Source organism: Motacilla alba, chromosome 7 (genome assembly GCF_015832195.1).
Source record: "Motacilla alba alba isolate MOTALB_02 chromosome 7, Motacilla_alba_V1.0_pri, whole genome shotgun sequence".
Classification (NCBI taxonomy): Eukaryota; Metazoa; Chordata; class Aves; order Passeriformes; family Motacillidae; genus Motacilla; species Motacilla alba.
In genome coordinates this window covers 19,476,131-19,485,662 of record NC_052022.1, presented here as the reverse complement: position 1 = coordinate 19,485,662, position 9,532 = coordinate 19,476,131, and the positions used below count along the sequence as shown (strand labels likewise).

Below are 9,532 nucleotides of genomic sequence, written 5' to 3'. Positions count from 1 at the left end.
AAACCTGGCAGAGATAAGCAACTGCATATCTGAATTGCCCATTATGCACCTGGCTGTCACCTTTTTTGTTTTTTACTATTCAGTAGCAGAAGAAAAATGTTTTATTAACTGAATACAGGTCAGAACAGGAATGGAAAGTCAGGAAAAACCAACAGAACTGATCTAAGCTGTAAGGTACTTTCCTCCTGAGGCAGCCCTCATGTTTGTGGGATGACTGACAAAACTAGTAGATGGTAGTCTAGACACTTAGGGTTATCAAATGGACAAGGGCTCCAAGCTGTAATGACTGCTTTGAGGAAATGTCATTGAAAGCACAGCACATAGAAAGATTCTGTGTGCATTATATTTTGTATAAAATGGAGAAGACAATCATAAATATAGGTTAGTATTTCAGAAAGTGGACTACCTGTCAAAGAGGTCTCACATGACTCTGCTTCTGTACAGACAGCCTTCAAGTAGCAGCCTTAGAGTGTAAGAAATGTGGCAGTGGCTGAAGTTACCAGTCCGGGTGGTCACGTTTGAGCTGAACCCTGCTTTTCAGGGTTCTAGCAGTCACTGTACCAAGCCAGCTTTCTTCAGATTATGTATGGATAAAGTTACGAGTATGCACAATGGGAAGAGGATTAAAACATGTTATGAGTGGTACAGAAAGGGCATTGAAGAAAAGCCAAAAAAAAGGCAGTTCAGTAAAATGAGTTGTTCTTGATTCTTTGCACCTATTCTTTCTATAATAAATCAGCAAGTGTTAGAGCAGATGAGTGGTGTAAACCAGTGATCTAACTGGAGCCAATAAAAATAGGTGCTAGGCACAGCTGCAGATTTGGGTATTAAAGGGAAAATGCCCCACAGATTAAGTACTAGTGGTCAGTAACATACTGAAATGAACTATGATGGCTGTGCCTCTGCATATGTTTACTTCTGCCTCATAGGAGAGCAATGCAAGAGGTCATTTGATAGTTGCCCTTGCTATTCAATCAGGTGTGGTGGCCTTCTTTTCCAGTTTAGATTTAAATTTATGAAATCCTTTAGATTCATGACACCCTCTTTATGCAATGGAGAAATCCTTTGAAGGGCTACTTGACAAAAAAATGGTAAGCAAGCTCTGAAGAAAACTGAGTGTTCTATTTTGGGCAAAGGCTGTAGTAAGAGATCTGTGTCCTGTCAATATGATAGTGAGCTAATCACTAAAAAAAGACGCCATCAAGTGATACTTTTATAGTTTTAAAAACAAAGTTTAATTGTTAAAAGTTTCAACGTCAAAATGCATCAACTCTGTAGTAAATGAAAAAGTCCTCTCTGTCACAGGTATTTGCTAAACATAGTTCTTTTAGGACTTTTTCATGAATGCTTGTTATTGGCCTCAGATCTCTGAGAAAAACTTCCATAAAATATTTGCTTTGGAAATAAATATAAAAGCATTAAAAAAGTGGAAAATCCATGTTATCAGAAGTCTAAACATAGTAACTAAAACAGTAGAGCTACTAACCTTATGAACTTCTCTCTCTACCCTCTCCTCTGTCTATTAGTATAGCTTTGGCTGAGACTGGCATTTATTAGGCCACATAATATTAAGCCACTTTTGTTTAAAACATTCATTTCAATTCCAAGCTAAGTTTTTTTTGAGGTCTGTGATGAGACTATTTCCAAGATATTGCTGAAGAGTGAAGGATTTACATACATTACTAAAAGGGTAAATCTGGCCTTACAAACATCCAGTTAGAATAAAATTAGCTACCTATTAAGTTGTATTTAACTTAACAATTAATTCATGCACATTGTTTGGAAGACAAGCCACCAATACCTGGATTGTATTGAGTGCAAGGAAGGCTAACTAGTGTTGTTTGCAATTTCACAGAGTGGAACATTGAGTTCTTGCCAAAATCTTAATCTAATCAACATTAATTATAACGCTTTAGAAATTTAAACACTGGCAAAAATTCAGTGGTTGCTGGTTAGCTAGAAAGTATCTTAAGAAGTGGACAGACAAATAAACTAACAGTTCCCAGTATGACCAGTATGCTGCTATAAAACTGTACAATTTGGGGACATTTTCATGCAACAAAACCAGAAGAGCCTGTCAGAATTCCCTCACCATATCACATCTTCCAGCATTTTGTTTACAGTTTTGATAACTTGAAGAGGTTTAAGCGTGTGGCCAGGCAGGAGGCTCCAGTAGCATATCGGATCTCTTTCAGTATGCCAACCCATTCTTTCTTCTCATCATCATACCTGCATTCAAAAAAAAGTTAGAAAATAGCTTCTTTAAATTTGAGTTTGATGCTTCAGCACACATACATTTAAGGAGGATAGTCCACCCGTTGCAAAGGCTTGTAGCAACCATGTGCTGAAGGGTGCCAAGAAAAGCTGTTTTTGTCCTCTACTCCAGAACAGAAAGATGTTCTTGCACACAAGCTATTCTTTCCCTGGTCCCTAAAGCTTGTTGCTGATCCGTGTCATGCTTTAAAAAGCTTCCTCCTTAAGCATCCCTTCTGAATATCTTCAGATTCTTGCATATAAAGTTGGGGGGTTTTCCTTCCTACTGCCAACTAAAGCTTCTGAATTTACATTAGCAACTAAGAGTTGCAGCAGAGATATGATGTCTCATCACTGCTGCTGTGATTAGCTCAAAAAAACCTAGGAGATAGGGACTTCTGATTCTCTTGGAACAATTAACACATCAGTATGTACAGGTCTCTGTATATATGTGCTTTTCTGCATCACAGTGCCACAAAAGAATGTTTTTATTGGCAAGGCTAAACATGCCAAGAGATGGCAATTGACTCTTCTAAAGAAGCTGAAGATCATGACTTGAAGTGGTCAAATAGTTAGTAGGTAGAAGTGGTCATTAGATCCAGATCTCATGTTTATTTGTTACTTTCTGACAAACTTTTTTATCTGTCAACAAATGCTTTACAGCCTGTGCTATGGATCATTTTCAGAGTTAAACAGGAAAATAGCCTCCAGTGTCTACAAACCTCAATTTTAGATAAGACCTTTGACCAGGTAAGAGTGACTAAAATTAAACTTACTTCCATATGTCGGTGACTTCACTAGGTGCAAATTCTTTAGATTCAAGCTGAATCATTGCAAAGCCTCCAATAGCATACAAAGCTCCACTTAAAGTGACTAAACTAATGGAACTTCTCTCTTGGGGAAATTCAGGCATTATCTCCCATCTAAGGATCAAAAGAAAAAGTGAAGTTAAACACATAAGAAATATTGTAAACTGAATACATTAAAATATTTCTCTGGGCAAATTCAGGTACCAAGACCATGGTTTAGTAAAAGGAAAAAATTCTGAGATTTATCAGCAGTAAGTTCCAGTGTCTCCATCCCCTCAGGAACTTCTGCAACTCTTAAGTGACACAATTACACTGTTAAGACATCTCTTCTCAGGGACAACTTCTTACAGATTCCCTGATTGTTCAGTAATACGCTTCAAACAGACATATTGTTCCCCAGTTAGTCTCATTTCTCCCTACAGTTTCCAAAATGCCTATTTCTTTCAAATGGCATCAGCATAATTGGAGTGTGTGTGGGTGCAGGAAAAACATCTAGAGATTTGCTCTGTAAACTGCTGCTGTTGTTGCTGAAGATGTGACTGAGACCAAATGTCTCGGTGGGAGTATAGGTACCTGGACAGCTTTGTGACTTTTACCTCAGGCTCCTAAAAGCATAGATGATAAAACACTTGATTAAAATAGGTTGAATATTGCACTCACTTATTGGTGGTCAGATCAAAAGCTTCAACAGATGCAGTAAGGCCTTCCTCAGTGACACCACCTGCAATGACAATCTTGCCCTTATGGATGGCTGTTCCAAACATCGAGCGAGGCACTTTCATTGGAGCCAGGTCTCTCCAGTCTCCTTTCTTGGGATTGTACACAAATAATCTATTAGTGCATTTCCTGGGGAGCAAAAAGAAAACTGGTGATCATTTCTAATGAACTTTTGACTTGTTCCAAGTAGATCTAACTGAGGTAGACTGTATGGGTTTATCTATACAACCTCTTCCCTCTCCTGGAGAATCCTTTATTGTGTCTAATTGAGAATCCTTGCAATGTCTACAAAGCATTACTCACATCCATAGGACTAAATCAAATGTGGTTTACATTACACAGGGCAGCCATTTCACTGTACGTTTGAGGAGAGAGACAACATCCTTTCCCAGCATATTGTATTTAGATAGATTAGTGGAGGAATATATAGCAAAGGTTATGTAAAGGAAAGATTATGATGGTGTTTATCTAAAATACCCCCTATAAAACACTTAAAAATTACCAGCCCATGTTCAGTGTGAGTGAAAACTTTTATTTTCCTAATGTCATTCCCAATAAGGTATAACAGGTATCACAGGACAGAAAATTGGAAAAACTGAGACTCTAATTCCAGGGCACCTAGGTATTTCTATCTGAAAGGAAAGAATACTTTCAGTGAAGGTCCTCATAGCTATGGATTGCTAATTTGTCTGCAGTGTAAGTAAAATTTGCCTTGGAAATAAGTATGGTTATTAAAATAAGTTGGATTACAATTTCTATGTAATTTACCTTATCACCAAAAAATATATCCTACATACCATAATGTGTTCCCCTCTGCCAGACTGTTAGCAACCTTAATCCAGAGATGCAGAAAAGGGAAAACCTCATTTCTGAGTGTGAGGACATATTATCTATTAAGGACCAAGAAGATAACATTATAAATTGTCATAAAAAGACTTAGAGACTCACTTATCATCAGTTTTTCCACCAAGACAATATATCAATCCATTGTTTGAGATAGTTGCATGGCCATATACTTTGATGGGCAGTTTTTTGATCTCACCCCATTTCATTGCCCTGGAACAAGAAGATCACTGTTAGGTTTTTTCAACTAACAACGGGCCATCTACATGTCCTCAGTGGGCATAATTAAATTTGAAACATACACAGGGTCATAGCACAATACTGAATCTAGCGACTCCTCGGTGCGAAGGTCCTTGCCTGCTATTACATAGATCTTGTTTTCTGACTCTCCCAGCCCGAAGAGACACCTGGCTGACGGCAGTGGAGGAAGGGCAACCCACTCACCAGCAATGCTATCCAGCTGAAAGAGCATCAGAACAGGAAGGGTTAGGAAAGGCAAAGAGTAAAAATCCGCACAATGAATACTGTTCCACAGAATTTATCTATTGGCACTCAGTGTCTCAACAGCAAATCTGCTTGTCTGAACAACCTGCCCTTCCCTCAGTGCAGCTAATGAATGATGTCTTCTACCCACCCATGCTTCATTGTGCTGAGATCTAGCAGAGTCGATGCCATACAACTCTCTTTGTGTCTGCTCACCTTTACTGTTTCCTTGCCTCTTTATTAAGCTCTTCTTCCTCACACAAAGGCCCCTCACTCTCGGTTCCCTATCATGTTGGAAAGAACAAGTGGTTCTTCTTCCCGCCCGAGGGAGCAGCCACTCCTGCAGTTCCACACCTGTATGTTTAGCTGGTTGTGCTCATCGCTACAGTGAGGTGCCAGACATGCTTACATGGTTCTTCTTACTGATCAGGAGACATCACGTGGCACATGGCACAGATGTTTCTTTTGCAATCCCTAGGGCAACAGATGTGTGTTTCGTCACAAATACCCTCAGAAGTCCATGAGATCTCTGAAGACACAAAAACCACTTCACTCTTAAGCAATATAGCAACTCACTGCAGCTCCCTCAGCAATAACATTGATGTCATTTCTACTGTAGTACTCTCAGGGCTCTCTCAATTAATTAACGTCTGGCATGCTGAAAACACCTATCGAGAAGCAGAGGACAGCAGCAGGAGGACAGACGGCAAAATAAGCCAGTATTTTCCTAAAAGTGGTGTTTATTTGTTGTTTTGATCTGACAACTTGTGATTGAACCTGAATTACCTCTAACATTGAAAAAGAGCAATTTTTTCAGACCTACTGCATATAGATTTGCTGGACATTGGTATAGGAAGGGAGGGTAAGATAACAGTTTGTGTGGGTGTAAAGGCATTTGATAGAAAGTAAAAGAAAGTTCAGTCAAAATAAAGATCAGGATTTAGCTTGGTGACATTCTTCTTCCAGGAGTACATTCTACAGTCAAGGTTTCCATGCTAAATGCATCTCCCAAATTTGACAGACCACCCCTGTTGGACAGAAAGTTTCATTGCAACAGTGAAATGTAGTTCGTGGACATGGATTTCCCCAGCAGCTGGATCTGGGTGGGGTAATGAGAAGATGTACCCCTCAGAGATCACAGCTTACTTCATAAGCCTTCAAGATGACATATTTACTGCTGATAGGGCACCAACTTGTCATGTATTCTCAAGCCAGGGGCAGCCTTGTTTTCTCCCAGGTTGCAAGCTATACAATGCTTCACTGGTAGAAAAAGGAAGATCAGCAAGTGAAAATTGGTTTGGCACTGTATTAATATCTTGGAGAGAACAACTGCCACATGGGTAATGCAGACAAATATTGTAACTATAGGGAATAGCAGCAGTATGCAAGCCTTAAGATGACAAGCAAACGAACATGATTTCAGGAAACAGATGCCGACATTTAAAGTAGAATTTTGAAAACTTAATCTATTTTTAGTATCAGTCTTGAGGTTTAGTTTCTCAGAGGCCCCTTTCTAGTAGCCTGAGACTTATTCAGTTCTGGACTAAATACACATTACTACATCAATGTGTTACTTCTCTTGGAAGAATATTTTTGTAACAAGTTTTTCACTTTAGTGTTTTACACCTACATAAGGAAATGAAACAGTGTTAGTCCCTCCCCTACAAACTAAGACTTCCCTCTCGTCGATGTAACAAATGTCTGAAACCAAGTCTTTTATTGTGTGTGAAATGAGCGAGCCATAGTCCTAGAAACAATATTTGCATTTTTTAATATCTGAAGACTTCAAAATTCTATCACTGCTTATTGTGCTTTATTTCATATTTAAACAGGACTTACTTCTACTCTTTTAGGCCAGTGTGCCTAAAGAGAGGACCTGGCCAGCAGCATATTGCATAATTCAGCCCACAATAGATTAAATATACACCAAAGCACGTAGCTAAAAATACAACACTTAGTTTATGGTATAAGCATGACAAACTGCATTTTTGCTAATTTTCCTGAAATATATTGTGGAGTTAGCCCTAATCAGCCTTGTATTATGCAGATTTACAAAGATTTACAATTACACTCAGTTGAAACATGGTATTTAGTGTACTGACACTGACACTGTTTGCCAAGAAAAAACCTTCTGCCTCTAAATTACATATTTACATGGCCCTTAGGCTTTCAAATGTAGATGTGACAAAAAGGATTTCTGCAACTTTAGTGGCAGAAATTGCACTTAAAATACACACATTACTGCTGTCATGAAATAATTATTTCAGATGCAAAAAACAAAGACATCTCATCAGACCTAAACCAGCTAAAGCACTCCAACTTTCTTTAGAGTTAACAAAAATACACAAAAAGTATTTTACAAAAATATTATTAGACCAAAATTTAGACATCTCTACAAAGAAAAATTTGGACCTTAATAAAAACCAGTGCCTAGACAGAATATACTAATCTTTTTAATATTTTCTGAGATCTCACCAGAGGTTAATCTTGAAAAAGAAGATGCAAGGCCCTCAGTTTCATTTCTGTCTCTGAGACAAAAATAACTCTCTCTAGATACTTCTCTCCATCACCATACAAAGAAACTAGACAACCCACTTGCAGACACTCAGAACACTTCAGTAACCCTTATAAGCACCTATTATTATACCAACAAATATAAAGCTCGTACCTGGAAGAAGTATGACTGGAAAGGCTGATCCTTGTTCTCCTCTTCCACATAGAGTCCTCCAACAATATAGACCTGATTTTGTTTGGTGACTATACTGGAATGATTTCTGGGAATCTGTTCTGCGAGGGCTGCTAGGTAGCATTCATTCTCAAGAGGATCATAAGCTACTGCAGCAGTGTCATTAACCAGAAGAATCAGGTCTTTGACGAACATGCCATGCCTGGGAAGGTCATTTAGGTAGCCAGGCAGTAAATCTTCATCTCCTACATCGCCATTCACCTCCCCTTTGGTTGACTTTTCTGTGCTTTTGCTAGAGTCAGGCAGTTTTCCAGCAAAAGCATCCTTAATAATCTTAACTTTTTTCTGAAGGTCTGAGTTGCTTTTAATTATATCATCCTTCTCAACCTGTTCTTTGAAATATTTTTCTGGCATTAGACGAAAACGTATGCAGTCAAAAATTTCCCCCAGGCTCTTTACTCTGTTCTCCTTGTCTGTTCGGACCCATCTCATTACTGCTTCAAATACCAGTTCTTCCTTCTCTACGTTTAAACTGTCAGGTGAAATAACTGAGATAAGTTCATGAGGGGCAAGCTGCATGAAGTCATCTTCTTTGCAGATCTGCACAAAATGATCTGAAACAAAATCACGGGCAGAAAATGCAAGTCTTGGGCAATCAAGCAGAACACCTAACCGAAGGATGGCCAGACAGTTGCCAACAGCAAGCCTCTTCTGCAGGTAGGAGACGCACACAGTGAATACAGAAGGGATCTGAAAGCGGCTGGCCAAAGCAAAAATATCTTGCACATTAGAATCATTGAGATCGATACTTGCTGAATAAAGGTATTTAACAATCATATCCAGGATGTTGGGGTCAACATTATCTAGAACTACCTCCTTCTTTTTCTCTTCATTTTGCTCAGATAAGAAATACTCACGAAAATAAGGACTACATGCCGACAGAATCAATCTGTGGCAAGGCAGGCTTCTGTCACCAGCTTTTAGAGAGCAATCTACAAACTTTTTCTCTTCAAGGAGTTCCTTGAGGCCATCCTGAAGGAGGGTGGATTGGTAAAGTCTGAGCTCTTCAGTGAGTTCCCTTTGGGAATCCATTTCGCAAACACTTGGGAAAGGGGAGGGAGTAGAAAGCTTTAGCTGTTGTCTGCCCAAAGGTTTGTCTGCAAAAAAGGCAGACCAATGTGCTTTTTCCCCTGCTTGAAGCCTCTGCAACTTAATCTCACTAGCTAAATATAGGTACATACTCTTACAGGTCGGAATTTGGGATGGACGGTTTGGAAAAACAGAGTTGCTGTTGCAGCTGTCAAAGACTGAAAGAAGCAACTGTTGCTCTTAGTCACTATGGTCAGGTTTTGCCATCATTCTCCACATTGAATCAGTAAGATTATGTGCAATGTAATAAATTATTTGACATGAGTAAGGACAGCAGAATCTGACCCTCAGTGAGACAGCTATGAGCAAGATTGCACAGATACATGTTACTAAATATTCTGAAATAGAAGTATTATTAATCGAGTTGTCATTTTTAACTACTGTTCACTTTTTCAGAGTTGCTTAATACAGCTCATTGCTGCAGTCATAAAGATACTAAAAAACTCCATAACTTTGTATCGATTACCCTTCTTCTAAGATTATTTTTATACATAACCATATCACATACACAATTTCTTCAGATATTAAGGCCTTGAAATTTTGGGCTGCTTCTCAATATCCATTTCGTTTTTAACCAAACAGTACTGTTTAG

The 9,532-nt window shown here is 38.8% G+C and overlaps 1 protein-coding gene across 1 annotated transcript; it reads right to left on the bottom strand.

The window, feature by feature from the left end:
- Positions 1 to 1,211: 1,211 nt before the first annotated feature.
- KLHL41 (kelch like family member 41) lies at positions 1,212 to 9,528 on the bottom strand. Its single transcript, XM_038143404.1, has 6 exons — positions 7,774 to 9,528; positions 4,925 to 5,082; positions 4,728 to 4,835; positions 3,723 to 3,908; positions 3,030 to 3,176; positions 1,212 to 2,229 (listed from the first exon to the last, which is right to left on the bottom strand). Exons 1-6 carry the CDS (start codon positions 9,028 to 9,030, stop codon positions 2,118 to 2,120), a joined length of 1,968 nt encoding a protein of 655 aa, XP_037999332.1. The 5' UTR covers positions 9,031 to 9,528; the 3' UTR covers positions 1,212 to 2,117.
- Between the last annotated feature and the right edge of the window lie 4 nt (positions 9,529 to 9,532).

Excerpts from the sequence above, each read along its gene's own strand:
- KLHL41 (XM_038143404.1), bottom strand. The coding sequence starts at position 9,030 with ATGTACCTATATTTAGCTAGTGAGATTAAGTTGCAGAGGCTTCAAGCA. Across the intron at positions 4,836-4,924 it reads GTATTGTGCTATGACCCTGT|GGCAATGAAATGGGGTGAGA; the intron begins GTATGTTTCAAA and ends TTCTTGTTCCAG. Across the intron at positions 3,177-3,722 it reads TTTGATCTGACCACCAATAA|ATGGGAGATAATGCCTGAAT; the intron begins GTGAGTGCAATA and ends TTTGATCCTTAG.